Source organism: Haplochromis burtoni, unplaced genomic scaffold, assembly GCF_018398535.1.
Source record: "Haplochromis burtoni strain Fernald_Lab_line unplaced genomic scaffold, NCSU_Asbu1 Contig_63, whole genome shotgun sequence".
In the NCBI taxonomy this organism is placed as follows: domain Eukaryota; kingdom Metazoa; phylum Chordata; class Actinopteri; order Cichliformes; family Cichlidae; genus Haplochromis; species Haplochromis burtoni.
Genome location: NW_024582424.1, coordinates 2,406,841 through 2,426,438, shown reverse-complemented (window position 1 = coordinate 2,426,438; position 19,598 = coordinate 2,406,841). Strand labels below are relative to the sequence as shown.

Genomic DNA, 19,598 nt, shown 5'->3' with positions numbered 1-19,598 from the left:
GTGCGTGCGTGCGTGCGTGTGTGCGTGCGTGCGGTGAAGAGCATTGCTGTCACATTACAGTGACTGTGCAGTGAGGCAAACATAATGACTGTGATGCTGAAGATGAAATCAAGCTGTTAGGAGACTTTTCTTCACAACACATGCTTGGCTGTCAACACTTTGCCATCTTGTGGGCAACTCAGGCCAAAAAAGCATTAAGAAATATACACTTTTGGCCACTTTATTAGATACACTTGCTAGTACTGGTTTGGCCCCCTGTATGCCTTCAGAAGTGCCATAGAATAGCATAGATTCACAAAGGTGCTGGAAACATTTCTTGGGCATTTTGGTCCATATTGACATGATGGCATCACACAGTTGCCGCTCGCTGGATATTTTTTCTCTTTCTGACCATTCACTGTGAGCCCTATAGATGGTTGTGCAGGCAAATCCCAGCAGATCAGCAGTTTCCAAAAAAACTCTGCCCAGCCTGTCTGGCACCAGCAACCATGTCAAGTTCAAAGTCACTTAATCGCCTTTCTTCGCCATTCTGATGCTCACTTTGAACTTTAGCTTGTCGTCTCCGCCATGCCTCAGCTCCTGAAAGCACTGAGTCACAGGAATCTAATTGGCTGATTAGATATGTTTGTTAACAAGAACAGGTGTACCTAATAAAGCGGGTGCAAGTGTATTTTAAAATCCAAGCTTTTGAATTTCAGACACCAACAAGGATAGAAATGGAAAGATTTAGTGCAATGCAGGCATGAACATGTGATAGATGGATTGTAATGGGAGTAAATTTGAATTATGACCGCTGTGTGGAAATACAGGGTAAAAAAAATAGAAGTTTTTCTTTTTTCTGTTAACAGGTGAATTAAATGTGATTGTCTGCAATTATTCTGGTTAGACATTGATTCCCTTCTGGCTGTCGACTGGTTGATTAATGTGATTAAAGTGTTTTGGGGCACAGAGAGCAAATTTCATCTATTTTCTCTTTATTTTTAGCCATTAAATTAACCATTATATGGAAAATAATGTTGTTTGTGGAATTAACAGGTCAGTGGAAAATAGGAAGAATACAGCAGAGTGCGGTAGACAAGTGAAAACAAATATTACAGAGAGGGAAGCTCAGTTGATCACTCGGGTCCATTTCAAGAGAAGTCAGGAAGTGTGTTGCTCTTACAGCCGTTTTGTCAGCAGTCACTGAAGCCACTCGTTGCGTGGCGTCGTGACGTCATGGAGAGCAGTACGAATATGAAAACATTACGCCCTACTTTACACCCCTGTGGGACTTTTCTTTTTAAAGTTTCAGATCACAATGTGTTATGTTTGAATCATTCGAAGGGTAAAGTTAAATTAGATTTCTTTCTAATCAAGGCCATTTTCTGAATCAAGCCCTTTTTTCAGTTTTTATTGTGTCATTTCATACCGTTTTTTTTACCCATTGTGAAGAAAAGATCTTAAATTACCAACACTGACAGTGTGTTGCGGGATTTGAGTTGTGGCTTTTGTGACCTCCTCAGGTGGCGGGTTGGTGTTTGTTCCTTTCTGCCCCATCACGACTTCTGCGACAAACCAAGCGTTCTTGAACTGGACTCTTTGTCGGTGTATACTTGGAAAAAATGCTTCAGCTTGCTCAATGAATAGGGAACACATGTATTTGTGTATTATTGATGTATTAGTGCAAAGTCGGGCGGCTCTACTGTCTCAGAGCTGAATGGGTGGAGGAGCGCTTTAGGCTAGACTATGATGAGAAACATCGAATTTTGTTGAGGATTAAGCTTTGCTATGACAAAGCTGGCGTCTCACGGGAGCTTTAGTGCAGTATTATTATTACTTTCACTATGAGACAAGAACGGTTGTGTTTGAAAGCAGGAACTAAAGACTGTACCGGTATGCCCCTCAGAATAAGTCAGATTAAAAAATCCAAGGAGAAATTTTGCATAAATAACACACAAACGTGGGTGTTCTCTGTCTGCTGTGATGCTTTGATTGTCCGTCGGGGAAAACTGGGGCCCGGATGCTCGGTCGTGGCTTTCTGTAGGCAGCGTGATGTGTATGGCTCTATTCAAAATGGTTGCTGTTTGAATAGGCTGGGGGAGTTTGAGCGAGGGGATGCAAATAGTTGATATGAAAAAAGAGAGGGGTGGGGGGTGATCGGTGAAAAGGCCCTGTGTTTGCTTTGAGTCACTCATTAAGTCTGCTTGCAGTTGTGTGCATGAGTGTGTGCCGCTTTGGCTTTAAATATCAGCAAATGCTAACTTGATTTACAATGAACACTAATAAAATCTTCTGACTTTGCTTCGAGGATTTCTTATCTATAGATAACTTCATTTTGCTCTGGATTCTGGGCCATGACTGTCTTTGATTATGTCAGGTTTTTTCTGCAGTAAATATAGAAATCTTTGTGGGAATGCATAGTGTTAAAGCATTTATCTGGTTTATTCACTCATGTTTAGACAGCCTGTTTCATCTGATTTTTCATCCCATATAAACACATTAAAGCTGTCGAGGGAAGCGCGATTTATGACTCGAAAGCTCAACTGGCATTGTTTTGACCTTAAACGAAGGCAGAGTTCAGCGGTAGGCGTGGCGTAGCTGCAAGCTCGATCCCATCGGAAGATGTGTGTCATTTTTATTCTGCCGACTGTATTTGCAAAAGCAAATGGCTTCAAGCTAAGAATATTAAACCGTTACCATAGCTTGTCTTATTTTTCTTGGTTGTTTGTTTCAGTCTGGGTCATAAAGTAAGCCTCAGTACACGGCAGTGACCTCAATCCCATTCCCAGAACAAGCTCCCACCTCACTTTCGGCCCTTTTCCTGCCACAGGGTGGCTTTTCTTGAGCACTGGGTTCCCATAAAGTCAGAGGGTTTATGGGAAGCTTGGTAAAAGGCTCCTCAGACGGGTCGGTGTGTAACACTTGGCTCTCTGTGGTGAAACACCTTGTTTATTTGGCTCTGAACAGGTTTCAGCAGAGATTTCCTGTTGCTGGCTTTCTGGTCTTTCATCACCCGACACACTTTTGACTGAGCTGGGTGATGAAAGTGTTTTAGGAAGGAAACAACTCCCTCCTCATGAGAGTCTAGTAGAAAACTTTTCAAAGTTTTGAGAGGTGGGAGATTGAATCATGTAACTACATCCAGATTGTGATATTGAGTGAACTCTTTTTATTTGTAATTTGCAATAGGTGCTTGAGAGTTTCAAGATCATGGACTACAGTCTTCTGCTGGGCGTGCACGTCCTGGACCACAGAGAGGGGGGCGAGCAGGGTCAGGCAGGGGGTGATGGGAGGAGACCCGTGGCTCAGAGGGTGCTTTACTCCACCGCCATGGAGTCCATTCAAGGAGACGGCAAGGCTGCTGAAGCCCTCACCACTGATGACACGTGAGTTTATTCAGCCTGGGGGGGCGAAGCACACACATGCACACGCACACCTCCTCTGTTTGTCTCCTGATGTCCACTTTTTCCCTCGCAGACGTTACACAACCTTCCACAGAACGCTCGAACACACAGTCGGGCTCTCGCATAACCATAGCTACAAAAATACAAACACTGGTCTGCATATTTACAGCAACACACACACACAAATGTAAATACTGCAGGAGCCTCTTTTACAAACACTCGTAAAAAGTGCAGAGGCACGTTTGAACGTTTATTTGAACTACAGCTGCTTTCTAAATGCTGCCATGTTTTGGTTTCTGTCTTCTTTTTCAGGATGGGTGGCATCCCAGCCCGGACACACAAAGATGAAAAGCTGCTCATCTACCTGGGCATCATAGATATTCTACAGTCATACAGGTACTGATGCTAATGAAACTGAAAAACACTGGATTTTTACTGCCTTTCCTTCTTACTTTGTCTAGAAAATAGATTAATATGTTGACTTCTTGTGCCACGAAGTCTTATGAGATCCAACAGCCTTTTGGGTCATCAGCTTTTCCTACTCGTGGTGCTTTAAAAGCATCGCATAAACCTTTGTGAGCCTTGTCGGCATCAGACTCTTGACAGCAAAGGCAAAGTCAGATCAGGTCAGATATGATGAAAAGGCAGAGTTTGTGTACTTTTGCTCTCTTAAAAGCTAAATTTTGCTTAACTTAAAGGCAGAACTTTAAGTTGAGCAAAGCTTTGCACTGCACCCAGAGGGAAAAGTGAAACCTTTTAGGTTTGATCGGGCATAAAGGGGAATTTGTTGTATAACCTTCGTAACAAGGCCTCTTTTTGTTGTGTTTCTCCTGCAGGTTCATTAAAAAGTTGGAGCACTCATGGAAAGCCCTGGTGTACGATGGTGTAAGTTGATAGCCTGCTCAAATCTGATGGAGCAGCTTTTATGAATGAGCCTTTTATTTTGTTACGTCCTCTTTAAAATTACCCGTGGCTGTCCGATAAAAACCTGACTTCTTTTTTTTTTTTTTTTTTTTTCTTTCCTCCCTTTCTGATTTGTCCTCAGGACTCCGTCTCAGTCCACCGGCCCGGGTTTTACGCCAGCCGCTTCCTGAAGTTCATGAGCACACGGGTCTTCAGGAAGACTCAACGTAAGTCAGCTGACTGATCATGGTCATACATGTGAAACTAAAGGAGGAAACAAAATGTGGAAAGCTGGAAATCCTGCTCTGGTAACGGGAATGAAACTGTAGGCAGTTTATCTTATGAATTACTGGGTATTTTGATGTCACTGAAATGCACTGGGTCTTTTAGAGTTGGCTATTGGATAAGCTTTTGAAGCACATGATCTGTAAACTCCGAGATAGGAAAATAGTTTTTTAATAGTTTTATCCGTAGCATCTATTCTCAGTGTCCTGGGTGTGGCTTTAGGTGAAACCAGGAAGCTGTTTTGGAACATAAAATATAGAAACAAATGTTACCATGTCGGACCCCCTCTGTGGAAATACATATGGCTGAGGCACTGATTTGAGGATTTAGCTGCGCTGTTAACCATTGCCAAGTCCCGACAGAGGGAGATGACAGGAAAGGATTTTATTTCACGCCCTGCTCAGGAGGCAGAATAAGAAGTGGCTTAGGGGACATTTGTGTCAGCGTCATTGTGCATTTTAACAGTTTAATAGCTTCTAATTTTGGAAGCAGGGCATTGAAGTTTTCCTCTGTGTGAACACTGATTTGATTTATCTCCCCCTAATTATTGCAGTTTTTGTCTCCCTCGCCTCCAAGTCCCTGAATATCAGATTGTGGTCCTTTACCTGACTCATGTGCTCCTTTTTTTTTTTAATTTTGGCTCCACAGCAATTCGATTCTCCCCTTCAAAGAGGACCCGCACTTCCATCCCTGCTCTGAAGTCGTGCTCACAGGAGATCCTTTCATCGCAAGCGGATGAGAGGAACGAGGAGGACAGGAGGGACCGGCTGGTAGGAGCGCGCAGCCTCGCCAGCCTGGATGGACAAGGTACACAAAACAAGAGTTTGACAGATCAGCATCTGTGCCAAGGAAGTGGGGGTGGGATTGGTAGATCATAAAAAGCACTTGACATTTTACCTTAATCCTCGCCACGTCTGCCTCTTCAAGCTTCGTTTTGCGGCTTATTAGAGCTTTTTAGAAACACTCGAGGCCACTAAAGAGCTGCTTCCACTCAGCCATAAAAATGTTGTCCTCTCAGCACTTCCCAAGAGGAGGAAGCAGTCAGTGGTTGATGTATTGTTTGGCTTTGATGGAAATAAACAGAGGTTACCTTCCTATTAACATTACATCAGTTACAGTATTTGTGTGTACAAACTGTGTATAAACCATCCTTAGATTGAGCTCCCCCTACATTCTTACGTGATAAAGCAGCTACATCTGTGTGATCTTTGTGTTTGATAAGGCGAGTTATTTAGCCAACAACACACCGGAAGAAATGTGGGTGTGGAGCAGAAAGATAAGTCACGGGGGTCATTTGTCCTCTCCTCTAATCGAGCCCTGCCCCAGCTGTATCTCCAGCTGTGATGCAACAAACTATAAATCCGTTTGGGTTGTTAAACTTCCCTTCGCTCTTATGGTCACTGAAGGGGTCTCAGGAAGGGCAGGAAATCGGTTTTCACTCTAAAGGGAGTGGCTCGTATGTCAGTTTAACCGGAAGCATCTAAACAAAGTGTGTCGCACATGCTGCTGCTTTGATCTGAAGTGGGCTGGACCAGCGAAAATCCCATTTCTGTCAGTGTAAAGAATTTTATCTACATATTTAATCCATTTCCATCTCAATATGAGAAAAAAAGTGTGTGTTTAACAGTATGTCTCCGTTTTTGTTTTGTTTTTCATGATAAAGAAATTCGGCTGTAGTTAATGAAAGAAATCTGTCACTACGACTCTTTGGCCTTTAATGGTAAAAACAAAATGTGTAAAAGTACAGAATTGTAGTAGCTCATTTCCCCAGACTGCCCTGTAATGTTTAATTCACAGAAATGTCTATAGGAACTTGAATGTCATTCAGTCATTTATCTATTACTTCATTACTTTGGTGTCATATGAATGGCTGTGGGAGGGGATCTTTATCAGTAGGACATCTGTAAAATGTATGAAAATACAGGTAAAAGTCCAAAATTTATGCTCTGCTTCACAATCTCCAAAGATGTCTCGTGGGCTGGATCAGAGTCTTCGCCTTTTCGATTCTGGCCCCTAGGCCTTATGTTTGACACCCTAATCTAATCAGTTGCATTAAACTCTCATTCGCTGCCTTGTGTCGATGATTAGGTTTTGAAGTCTGCAAAGACACGGCAGAATTACAGGAAAAACGTACTCGCTTTTCCTAGGATACATCCAGTGTCAGCTTTAGATTTTATTCAGCTCAGCTTCCAGGAAATGCTTCCTTTTAAGGGGGAACTCTGATTTTACAGCGTTTGGTGTTCCCACACTTATCTGGAGCCGAAGTACTCAGCCTAAAGTTGTAAAATGTGTGGGATCGCCCAACCGTAGAGGTCAAAATGCGCTTACCTGGATTGTGGAGTTTGAAAGTCTGAAGGCACAGGAGTGTTTATTGTTTTACTGTTTTATGGTGCGCTCTAACATCAGGCTGTTGTGGCAGATGGCCGCCCTCGCCCTCGCTCTTCCTGTTGCCAAGTGTTTGCTCATAGTTAGATTGCTGAATCGTTAGGTTTTTCTCTGTGATTTTGTGGGGCCTTTCGCGTCACTATGAAGCATCTTTAGATGACTGTTTGTATTTATTGGCACCATGTAAGTTAAAACTGAGCGCACCTGAGATAGGAAACCGTCACATGTTTAAAATTTAGTTTTCTATTTTCCTCCTCAGCCGTGTTCGGTTCATATCTGCGCCCCGACATTGTCCCAGCCAACCCATCCTTCTACGAGGGCTCCTCCATGGGAACTATCTCCACCTCCTCCATCTTTGTAAACGTGGAAAACCAAACAGAGGACAGGTACAGTCTCTCCTGTGTTGACGTTTCCTTGTTTTCCTACACTCACATGATCCTGAAATGTTAAGCTGATCACCTTAAACCATGACGCAAGGCCACGAAGAAAAGAAGGAAGTCACGCCTGACATGTACACTCACGCACATGCTCGGGCACTCCCGCCTTATTGTTACCTGTGCGTCTACGTCACATGGTCTTATTGGTGACGTGCGTCATGGAGCATGTTACTCACTTAGTTTGCCTGCATGCATCCAAGTACACGTGCACGCTTCATAGACAACATATGAATCAGGATGCGTGGTGTTGTAGTGGATGCCAGGAAAACTTTTATTTGATTGGACTCTTGTGGCAGGAATGACTTTGGATGGCTCAAGCATCCCTTAATGAAATGCTTTAATGGCACAGCATTGACTAATAGTTGAAACCCTGATTTTTAACACAATCCTGCTAAAAGCCTCTAAGCCCTGCATCCCCTGCTCTTTGCATTTTTTTCTTCCCTTCCACCTTTCAGTGCTCCTCCTGTCCAACAGTGTCGAGTTCAGCTTGCTTTCTGAGGCTGCATTGTGTGACTTGCCCGGTCTTGTCCCTTCATCAGTCACCTGCTGCTGCCCTGACATTGTTCTGTCAACTGTTTTTATAAATATTTAAACAGCAGCTTTGACACACTCTTACTCTGTGCCATTACGCTGCACAAATACGGTGACAAAAGAGGACAAGCGGCGCTGTGGAGACTGTATATCAGCCAACAATAATCCCTGTCTGACAGCCGCTCTGCCTTTTATTTTAGTAACACACTTGGTGGGGGGAGTGAAAATAAAAAAAAAAAAAAAAAAAAAACAAAAAATTATATATATATATATATATATATATATTATATAATTTTTTTAATTTATTTTTTAATAAAGCCTGTAGCTTTATCCGTTCAATTTTTCTTTTTTATGTTAAATTAATTTTATTTTATTGTTATTTATATTCTCTTCTTCTTTTTTTTTTATTTATTTTTTAATAAAGCTGTAGCTTATCCGTATGTCTCACATCCATCTGTCATCTCTACAACTATAGCAACATGCTGCTCTTGTTCTAATTGGATTACATCTCTTTGAACCCCTAACATAGTGTGTCATATGTTAGAAAAGGGCAAAAACACATTCCTGAATTTATCAGGAAGTCTGCTGATGTGCATATAAGGGAAAACGATCTTTTGCTGCCCCCTAGTGGTTAACCAGAGACTGCAACTAAAGGCAGGATGAATTTTGCAGTACGAATGTGCGAGCTACGTTCAAATCCATTTATCTGACTCCTGTATGGATTCAGTCTAATAGGACTCTATTTCAGCATTACGCTTTTGATCCATTTTTAATAAGTCCCTCCCCCCATTCCTCCTCGTCCAATTCAACTACTGCAAGGAATTTCCAAGATCTGTGGGCTGCGCGTTAGCTGGATCTCATTCGTTGAATGCGTACATGCATGAAAAAGAACATATTTTCTGTCAGAGTGCAATATGCTACAGTTTTTATTAGAAAGGATAGAAAATTGGAATTTCTGTGGATGTAAGTTCCCTCCAGTGGAAACCAAAATAAAGGAGTTAACTTTTTAGGTCTGTAATTTCCTGGAAGAAATCTCTTTTAAAGCTCACTTGTATCTCTAACTCCACATTGAGAAATCTGTAGGACTCTCTCTCCCAGCAATTCCTCTCAATTTCAACCTCCCGTTTGGCGCTTCTGAGACAATGAGCCTCTATGTCCCGACACCAGACAGGTTTCTTTGTCTCTTTACGTCAGAGTCCGTAATAAATCTGCGGTTCGTTTGTTAAGGGGTTTTTTCCAATCCCTTTTCCAGCACTGTTTATACAGCTGCCCTGCTCTAACCGGGGCTTTGACGCAGATGATAAGCTCTCAGGTCCGTCTACAAGTTAACGTGCGACCGTGTTTTTCAGGGATGACGTCGCATCCAGCTCCACCTTCACCCTGGAGGACAGTGCCATCTGCCTTACGTCGGAGCAGAGCACCATGGACGTGGACATGGATCGAGATGACGGATCGGTTCTTGACGTCTACCTGGTGGGTTCATTTATTTCAGGTTATTCTTGTTTAAATATTGACTAGGCTTCAGCTGGATATACTGACTTATTCTCTTTGTTTCACAGTGAAAGGAGCAGCTTTACAAACATTCATTTTCTCCTGCCAAGCATAAGACAATCGCCACACCCCCACTGGACAGGCCATGCTGGCGTTTGACTCACTTTCAGTGCTGCTAGATCCATGTTGCCACTTGTCTTTGCCAACACATCAAAAAAAGTACTGAGATTTCCACTGGTTGTTGGACGAAAAGTCAAAGTGAAGGAGATCTGCGAGGAACCATGCAACATACCGTGTCACGTGCTGTACATCAGACTGAGCTTTCAGAACATGCGTCAATGCCGCGGTACCATTAGGTTTTATATGTGTGTACTGTTTTCAAGGCCTACAAAACAACTTCAGCATATTTGAGGAGACGGTAGATGCAAACCATTCATGTGTTTAGATGTTTGGTTTGGGTTTTTTTCTTTCCCTGCTGTTCAGAAAGACATGAAGGACACTTTTACGATTCGCGACTGCTTTAGTTGCTGTTAAAATGAGAAATGTTTACACTGAATTTATGGTGGCATCTTTGTCCCCAATGAGGAGGGACGCCACGTTGTCAAACGAAGGACACAAGTTGGTTTTGTAGCCGCATCCAACACCTACCAGGAAAGACTCCTGTGAACAGACTAGATACTGAAGCTGCCGAGGCCAAACCCGAGGTGCGATCCGGTTTAAGCGGCCTGCATTTTTTCCTAACTGTGCCGCCCGGAGAGGAGCGTGAAGCGAGCAAAGACTGCGGCCAGGCCTCGTCTGAAGCACGGAGCAGGAGGCACTTTTGCCATGTTATGATTTCTGTAAGACGGATTTCTCCAAGGACACTGCTTTAGGCGGGTGGGCTACCTGATAGAAGCACAGATGTGTGAACATGCACTTTTTTTTAAATCTTTATTATTCAAATGCACACTTGTTTTGTCGTTGACACTACATGTACAAAGACAATGAAGCAACACTGTAGATATTTTTTTTTTCTGTTTGATGTGGAACTACTAGTTTCATGAGGTTTGCGTCATGACTGAAGATGCTTTTACTCAGGATATCCTTTGATACTGAATAAGTATGTCCTCTTTAAGTTCAAGTTCTGAGACACTCGGTGGCGGTCCAGTACCGCTCCGTCAAAATCATATCCAGCTATAAGTGTTTGAACTCCACGATCACGTCAGTTGAGACCATAATTTATTATGTAAATCCCAATATTTTACCATTTGCTGAAAATATACTTTCATCGCTGAATGTATAGACAATGCGTATTTATATAAAGAAGAGACTCCTATAAATAAAAAATTTAAACTCTGTGTCTGCCTGTGAATGCTCAAAACATTTCATGTCATGCGTTTGCAGGTCATAGCTGTGGATGTTTAGGAAGTGGCGGTCTTTAGTGAGAGTATGGGCAGAAACCCTAGGCATGCAAACACGGTGGTAACACGTAAACTCCACGTAGAAACGGCCATGACCTGATTCTGTTCCAACGCTGATTATTGCGGCTTTCCACAGAAACCAGTTTCATTGTCACGCCAGTGTGAGGAAAAGAATACGATCGGTTCTGCTGTATATTAACTTTAATTTACAGAACATTGCAAAACATTTACTGTCAAATAAAATTTCTCATATACAGTTTAAAAATATACAAACTATTTAAAATACAGACAAAACTGAAATCACTAAATGCATTCTGCTCATGTAGCTACAACACTGTGCAAAACGTCTGCAGCCACGCCTCATTTCGTGACATTTGCCTCCAGATTTTCTTGTAATTTTTTAAAGTGGTTTTCAGAAATAGCTCTCTGGGCTCTTCCAAAGATTTTCTTTAGACATTGGCTGTTTTTATTAAAAAATAAAAAATACAATTTTAATTTATTTTAAATACACAGTTTCCGTCCATTCCTTGTACCCGACCATTTTCAGAGGTATGGTTTTAGTTTAAGCCTTTTAATACTATCATATGAAAAAGGCACCAAACCAAAGTTAAATGCTCCTCATCGCCCAAGCTATATTTCTTCTGACTGTTTCTGTCATTAAATTCAAGTGTTTAAGAGTCACAAGTGATAATTTGACATCTAGAGTTTTCTCTGTACAATACACCGTGTCCACTGTGCTCTCTGAAAGCTACTTTATAACAATATTAAAGATTTCAAAGCTTTAGGCCGTTAAACTGCAAAGAGTCGTCACAAGAGGGAGAGAAGAAGTGAAAGTGTTCCCACCTCATCAGTGCTTTTGCTGTAAATAACAGTTTAGGGTTTTTTTGTTTGTTTAATTGACCTTTAGTGAAGTTTAGCAGTACCAAAAACTGAGAAAAAAGCAGCTGTAATACTACCAATTAGAGCAAGACCCCCCCCAAAAAAAAAGTCAGGAAATTGGATAATTCAATAGAAATGCACGAAATAATTTACCCAAAAAAAAAATCACCTCATGAAATTCTTGTGCTTACATACAAAAGCGCCCATGACCAGCATGATCTAGCTAAGATCATAAACAACTACTTTTGTTTTAAAGCTCGAGGGGCATCTGAATAATTACAGATTCTGTAGATCTTACCTCGTTCACTTCAATAAAATCAATCCAATCTCAAAAAAGAAAAGAAATCATGAACTTAGTTAAACTTAAAAGGTCAAAGATGGTATGCATGGTAATTAAATTAACCCAATAAAACAAAAATATACAAATTCAATTAATTATAATTATAGATGTAGCTGCCAGTCAAGTTGTGCTTGGGGTCCTGGTTACCTCGTTGAATTCAGAAAAGGATGGGCTTCCCGGCGGTTTTCTCCTGGACGTAGGAGCTGAAGCGTTTGAGGAACTTGGGATACTCTCTCTTGGCCACAGGTCTGAGGATTGATGCTGGAAACCAGCCTCCGGGGTTCACTGCAGTCACACAGAGAAATATAATCAGGAAACAGTGTGTTCCCGCTGACTTATGATAAAACTATTAATAATAAACCTGCACAGGCAGCTGTGTGGGATGCCCTCTGGCGGGACGTGGTGATTTAATATTTATGTTTTTAAATGAACTCCCTCGACTCGCTCGGCATCTCTGACAATAAACTGGCTTATTCATCCTGCAGCGCTGCTTTATGTAATAACCTGCTTGTCTGCAGGGGCAGAAGTTGCAGTCTGGACTACAATTTCAAAGTAATACCCCAGGCCGGGTCATCCTCGTGTCAAAACTACAAAATTCATTTAACAAAAACAAAAAAGGGCCAAAACAAAGAATGGCATGTCAGTCATTCAAACGAATGAATAACCAATTCTATATTTTTCTTTGATGGTCTAACAAACGCTTCCATTTGACTGAATAACCAAACATTCAGACATTCAAAGTGTGCTTTTCTCATCTGTCGTGTACAAAATCTAGTGATACATGTGAGGACTGTAAGACTAAATAGAGGCTTTGTTCTGCTGTCTGCTGAGATCAAAGCCAGATGCTCTTAAGAGGCACTTACCATTGGCAACATAGCTGACCCTGCACGAGATGTTGTCTCTGCTGATCTCTTTGTCGCCCTCTGGTGGACTAACCAGCGTTTGGCAGATCATTGCAACATTAAGTTTGGCACGAACACACCGGTTTGTTAGCTGAAAGTGAAAAATACATGAATAAATAAATAGGAGTAAAAACAAATTAAATCCCCCAAAACAGACACATATCTCACTGTAACTGATATGACTGACAGACTTTGGTTAACATTGTTCTCCCATTTACTCAATAAGGCCTTGTTTGACAAGATGATGTTTGATACTAACATTAACTAGATGCACTGTTACAGCACTTGGAGGTGTGAAGAGAAAAATATGCATAAGCAGTATGTTTACCCAGCTTTCTTTGTCAGGCATAATGTATTAAACCTCAAATATAAGAGTTGTTCTTATACCAGGAGCAGTGCTTATGTCTGTTTTCAGTCATCCAGGTCATGGCACGCTTAAGCACTCGAGCTGAAGGCAACTGGACGTGTTTTTACTTTCATTAAGATTTTTCACATCTCATCAGAGAGTCTTCTTCAGTCATAAAGGCCCAAATATTTAACCTCTACTGGGATTGGCCAGAGTCGCCTCTATTTTTTGAGGCGACTGAGGTCCTTCAACATCTGCCGGACAATGCTTGGGATTTTCTACAAGTCTGTTGTGGCCAGTGCGATCCTCTGTGCTGTTGTATGCTTGGGGAGTAAACTGAGGGTTGCTGATGGTAAGAGACTCAATAAACTGATCCGCAAGGCCAGTAATGTTGTGGGGATGGAGCTGGACTCTCTTGAGGTGGTGTTGGAGAGGTGAATGTTGTCCAAGATAAAGGCAATGTTGGATAATTCCTCCCACCCACTCCATGACATGCTGGTCAGTCACAGAAGAAGTTCAGCAAGAGACTAAGATTACCAAAAAGCACCACTGAACGACACAGGAAATCATTCCTGCCTGTGGCCATCTCCCTGTACAACTCATCCACTTAACACACTGTATACTGCAATAGCTACACCCCTTTTGCACTTTCCCTTCTTTCTTATTGAGATATTTATCAATAAGTAACTTATATGTATGTATATATTGTGCTATTTCTTACTTTTTGTAATGTCTGTCTTTGTTACTGTTTGTACTGGAGCACTGTAACCAAAATAATTTCTCCTAAGGATCAATAAAGTGTTCTGATTCTGTTCTGATTGTCACCTTGGGGGTGGTCCTGAGAGTTTTTGACTCACCCTGTCATCATGTCAAAAGGAAAGATGTTTCACCTTCACAAACCTAAAAAGAAGTAAAGCTGCCTTTAACTCAAGTGCTTAGCACTGGGACTCTGCTGTAACCCGAAGTAATTGTCTTGTGTATGACTTTATGAGCCTCTCACATGATTGTGCTCGGGATCATTGTCCTGTCGCGTGACCCAAGCTTTAGCTGCCAGTGTCAGATTTGACTCTATAATACTTCATGAGTTCATGAAAGGTGCTCAGGTTCCTGTGACTCTGAAACATCATTCCTCCACCACTGTGTCTGACAGTTGGTTTGATGTGCTAATGCTGATATGCTGTAGTTTTAAAACTACTTCAGCCTGAAATATACATGTAAAAAAACTTATTATTATGATTATAAGACTATTATTACTATTTTTGTTAGGCTGCGAGATGGGTTAATGATTAGCAGTACTAATGGTACTAACTTATCATTTCAGTGACAAGACACCCCTGCAGAAAACAGAAGAGTTTGAAATTTTCCAGCATGCTTAGAATAGCGAAGAGTAGCGCCATCTGGTGGACAAATCTAAACATTTTAAATTGAAGCGAATTTCAATAGCTTTCAATGGGGCATTTTTTGGCCTTAGATCAAATGTGGATGTGCATAGCTTAACCATTTTAAGCTAATTTAAGGAGTTGAGACAACTATTCCAAAATGTAAAAAATATATCTTTTGGCAAATATCAGCTATATTCATTCAGCACAGCAGAAAATAGAAAATAAAAGAAATAAAAGAAATAACAGAAAATAAAAAACTGAATGGCACAAAATGTCTCGAACATCATCTATTAATTAAATGAACACAGCACAACAGTCTAGCGCTAAAAACACAAGGGCAACTGCATTTCGTTGCCCTGTACCTGTGCAATGACAATAAAGTTGAATTCTAATTCTAATTCTAAGCCTCTGAGGGTTAATCTTACAGGTACATCATCATGCTCCACAGAGATGTTGCAGACGATCCATGTGTCGGGTTCACTTTCATTTCTCGGTGGAATCATCCTGATGACTGACAGGAAGAGCACATCTCTCTGAGCGACAGGCCACACTGTCTAAAACAAAGGAGACACGTGATCAATTCAATCAATCAAAAACAGGCTGTGCAATATAACTGATGAAATGTGCATTGTGTTTCACTGTGCAGTGTGCACTCAGTATACCTTGTGCGTCTGGTACACAATGACGGCATTATCAGAGAGCTTTTCCACAACGTGGAAATTTTCAACGGTGGCTGTGGGAGGGAGAGTTCACATCAGGTCATGGCAATAACACAAGGAGAGTCAAATAGTAATAATATGTTGGACTAAAACACAGATCTTACTCTCCCAGTCCAATCGGACTGCAGTGTCCCAGAAGTAGTGGCAGACCTCATGTCCAGTTACCCCCTTCACAGCATGTGTCGCTTTGAGGGGATCCAGGACGATGCCGTTCTCCTCCACTTCCCTCCTGTATACCTGTTACACAGCACCACAGACAGAATATTATAAACACACTAACAACTTCACCCGTTACTAAAAACTAAGATGATTTTTTTCAGGCTGTTAAAGTTTTAAATCACCGTGTATTTCAGCGGTGTATTTTTTTCACTGTAGCACAAATAAGTTACTACTGCAGTACATTTTAAAATGTGAATGAGATTTAAATATTCACAGCAAACAACAGAAATAATTCATGTTTTCTGTCCTCACCTTCATCGCCCCTTCTTCTGCTACCAGTTGCCAGTTGGCACCTCGACCCTCCTCCTGGATGGAGTAAGCCATGTGATTCTGCACAGTTTCCTCCACCTAAGAGTCAGATATTATAGCATTACAGTATTTATATGCCTGAGCAATCATCACACCTTCTACCTGTGTATTTAGTTTTTTTAAACAGAGGTGTTGATAAAAATAAGAGAAGCCATGAATCCCAGAAATGTCTTAAGCAAATTTACTATCCAACTAAATAAATATTACACACTTGATATTGCTTGGGTGTGTTCAAAACCTCAACAACGCGTCACGGTCCCTGATTTCTCCCAGAATTTTGACTTCCTGTATAGTCAGGTGGTGCTATATACTGAGCGCAACCTGACTCTGATCCTCGGAGCACAGGAAACGTTTGTGAAATCCTGCAGGGAGTGGTTTAGCAGGCCTTTACGTGACATTCCCAAACACAGCACTTGAGGGCTGAATCAGTGAATGTTATCTGAAGCAGATGACTGATTAGCTCGATCGAGGACGAGGAAGGAGAGTGGGTATAGAGCTGTACATTGGAGAGAGATTTTAAAAAGAAGAAGGAATAAACTACAAAAACTGAAAAAGACTCCACAGCAGGAGAGCAGAAGACACATAACAACCCCAAAAAAGTAGCATTTCATATGAGTCTGTACTTTAATATTGCAGTGAGCACAAAATGATGTGATTAAGATTAAGGTCAGGTATGTCAGCGTCATCAGCACCAAGAAGACCTTGATTTGTACAGGGATGATAAGACAAAGATAAGAGCAGCAACTTGTTACCTTAAATTTTAACAAAGGTGGACAGGAGGAGGGTGAATAGCACAGAGCAAACAAACATAAATATGGTTCGCACCTTGTTGGCAAATCTGTGTGTGCCGATGCTGGAATATTCATGACCGGAGGAAGCTGAAGGCAGTTGAACTTTCCAGACCGTCCTTGACTGGCTCTGAGGGAACGAGCAGATGAGTTAAGATGAGAAGATCAAGGAGACAGAAATGGGTTTATGGAGGCCATGAATGAGAACATTGAGACAGCAGTGAGGAGGGTGACAGATGGGTTCAAGGTGGTGTTGCTGGGCTCTGAGACCCTTCTCGTGATGGACAGACTGATATATGAGTTTAGAGAAGAGTCTCTGCAGACTACGAGTTCATTTAAGTTCAGTTTTATTTGTCATATGCAAGTTAGCACAGGGTCAACATTGCAATGAAATGTATGTGACGAGCAGAAGACAGTCACTCAGCAGTATAGTACAGTAAAAAAAAGAAAAACATTGTAAAAGAGAAAAATATTTATAAAATAAAGTAAATATTTTGCTCTGACTATGATGTTCACATACAACAATGTGTTCTATAATGAGAGTAGGGAGCAGGTGGAAGAGAGCCTGGGGAGGTGGAGGTATCCTCTGGAGTGAAGAGACATGAAAGACAGTAGAAGAAAGAACTAATATGTGTGTGTGAATGAGAGGGAGACAGGTGTAACAGTGAAGATGCAAGGAGGAGGCAGCCTAATTTTGACCTAAAATGAACAGTAATTAATATATTAATATAGCTTGAGTGTTTAATCATAAGAAAGTTTTGCACAGGCCTCTATGCAGTCCCCCAAGAGCTACATTTCAGTCTAAAGGCCTCAGTTAGCACGTTAAATGTTAAAGTTCACGACAGTGCAAAAATACTGAAAGAGTGTGGCTTGTTTGGAAGGGTTGCCACAAGAAAGCTTCTTGTCTCTCTCTAAACAAAAAAGGAAGAACATGGCTGCACAGCTTATCTGAACAAATCACTAATAAGACCTTTGGACAGGCAAGACCAAAGTGGGAATGTTTGTCCATGAAGAACTGCACTATGTGTGTTGAAAGCCAAACACAGCATATCAATAAAAACATCAACATAGTGGTGGTGGTGTGATGATTTGGGGTTTGTTTTACAGCCACAGGATCTGGCCACGTTACAGCCAGCCAAGAACTCCTCTCTATAACAAAGTCTTCTTCAGTCAAATATGAAAGTATTTGTCCCACAGCTACTGTTAAGCTTTACCCGCATGCAATTTGACAATTATCTGATGCAAAGCATCAAATCTACAGCTGAATGACTGGAAAAAAAGAGAAGAAAAATCAAGGTGTTGCAATGGCTCAGTCAAAGTCCAGAATGAGCTGCGCATAAACAAATGCCCGCAAACCTCACTGAACTGAAGCAACGCTGTAAGGAAGCGTGGACCAAAGTTCCTCTATAATGATATGAAAGGCTGATAAAGTCATACAGAAATCATTTTGGGACTTCAGGTTATTACTGCTAAAGGTACTTCTAGAAGCTATTGATTGGGGGATGCACTCAGTTTTCCACAGGACTTGACTTTCCTTTCCACGTGACCGTTTCTGTTCTACTTTGTATCTTTGTCCATTAATCCGTTTGGATCTTATCTCTCCTTGTCTACACGAAGAAATGCTGCCATTCCACATAACAGCTGATCAGCGAAGAAGTAAAATGGTTAGATTATATTCAATAGTTTATCCCACTCCAATTAGTATTATTCAGATCTATGACTTAGAAGAAAGGAATTATAGCAAACTAGCTAAAGTATCTGGACTTTGTTTTTTTAATTGCTGTGTGGATAAACTAACAAATCAAGTGTGGCTACCGGTGAACTGTAATGCTAACAACAGAGTAATACTATTAAAGTCAGAGGAACCAAACACAAACACAAACAAACAGGTATAAAGGGAGGTGTCGGCATTCCAGACAACACTGCCCACAAAATAAATAGAATGTGTCGCATAACCAGGACACAGAGACCTACTGTAACTGGATGGCTGCAGGTCTGCACAGGGATCCATCTTTGAGTCTCCTGCTTCAGCAGCTGTTTCTTCTTACTTTTCCGTGACTGCTTCGGTGAACTGTGCAACGAAGTCCCGGTACTCATTTTCTAACTTACTCTCTGAACAAGTGTGGGTAGGTGTGTCCCGCTCCTCGTGTGTTTGCTCTGTGACTGTTTCTATGTCTCTACCCCACACACCCGCAGTTAAACTTCACATACATAACCAAACACTGATAAGTTTGTGGTTGATTGACTCAGGTAGTCTAACTCACAGGAAATGCTTCCCGGCTTACCTTTACGCACAGAGAGAGAGAGAGAGAGAGAGAGAGAGAGAGAGAGGAGGGAAGGAACTGGTTTGTCGAGATCAGCTGAGATCAGGACACACATGAGGAGCTCTTTTAAAGGCACAGGCCAATCAGTGTCAACATGAACAGAGAGTGTTACAGGACCTCAAACTGTCCACTTGTTTCATGTTTACTGAGCAGTGACTGTAGGAGTTGAATTTCATAACATGTTTACAGTAGCCGCTTTTATCCGGATAGCTGGATCATGGAAAGGACCGGGGAACTGACTTTTCCTGTTTTTCTTGCTGCCTGGACACAGGTTACAGTCTCTTTTTCCTTTGGATGCGATCTGATTTGCATTTTCAGCAGGCGGACCAACACCGGAGCTAACTTGCATTAAAGTGTATTTAGTGTAAAGTATTCACCGCTAGATGTCAGTAGTTATTCTTTCTAATGTTGCCATGATTGTATTTAAGGACTGATGAATAAGTAAAATACAGACTACAGCTGAAAGTTAAAAAAATAACTACCTTTTATAAAAAGAAGAAAAAAAAAAGAATATTTTCGAAATCTGTCAAAAAACAAACAAACAACCTGATTAAAATAAAAATGACTACATTAAC

General features: G+C 41.4%; 2 protein-coding genes across 2 annotated transcripts in view; one reads left to right on the top strand and one right to left on the bottom strand.

Annotated features, from left to right (window-relative positions):
- Nucleotides 1–9,667, top strand: part of pip5k1bb (phosphatidylinositol-4-phosphate 5-kinase, type I, beta b) — a 31,870-nt gene extending 22,203 nt beyond the window's left edge. Inside the window, exons 8-15 of the mRNA XM_005922911.3 lie at nucleotides 3,169–3,365; nucleotides 3,696–3,779; nucleotides 4,220–4,268; nucleotides 4,429–4,513; nucleotides 5,220–5,378; nucleotides 7,216–7,342; nucleotides 9,274–9,397; nucleotides 9,484–9,667. Of these exons, the coding sequence (XP_005922973.1) occupies nucleotides 3,169–3,365; nucleotides 3,696–3,779; nucleotides 4,220–4,268; nucleotides 4,429–4,513; nucleotides 5,220–5,378; nucleotides 7,216–7,342; nucleotides 9,274–9,397; nucleotides 9,484–9,486 (828 nt within the window). The 3' untranslated portion in view covers nucleotides 9,487–9,667. The remainder of the gene's footprint in view (nucleotides 1–3,168; nucleotides 3,366–3,695; nucleotides 3,780–4,219; nucleotides 4,269–4,428; nucleotides 4,514–5,219; nucleotides 5,379–7,215; nucleotides 7,343–9,273; nucleotides 9,398–9,483) is intronic.
- A 111-nt stretch (nucleotides 9,668–9,778) lies between these two features.
- LOC102312805 (ceramide transfer protein) lies at nucleotides 9,779–19,512 on the bottom strand. Its single transcript, XM_005922910.2, has 8 exons — nucleotides 18,674–19,512; nucleotides 16,737–16,829; nucleotides 15,855–15,950; nucleotides 15,488–15,620; nucleotides 15,327–15,397; nucleotides 15,090–15,218; nucleotides 12,898–13,027; nucleotides 9,779–12,319 (listed from the first exon to the last, which is right to left on the bottom strand). Exons 1-8 carry the CDS (start codon nucleotides 18,794–18,796, stop codon nucleotides 12,192–12,194), a joined length of 903 nt encoding a protein of 300 aa, XP_005922972.1. The 5' UTR covers nucleotides 18,797–19,512; the 3' UTR covers nucleotides 9,779–12,191.
- Nucleotides 19,513–19,598: the final 86 nt, after the last annotated feature.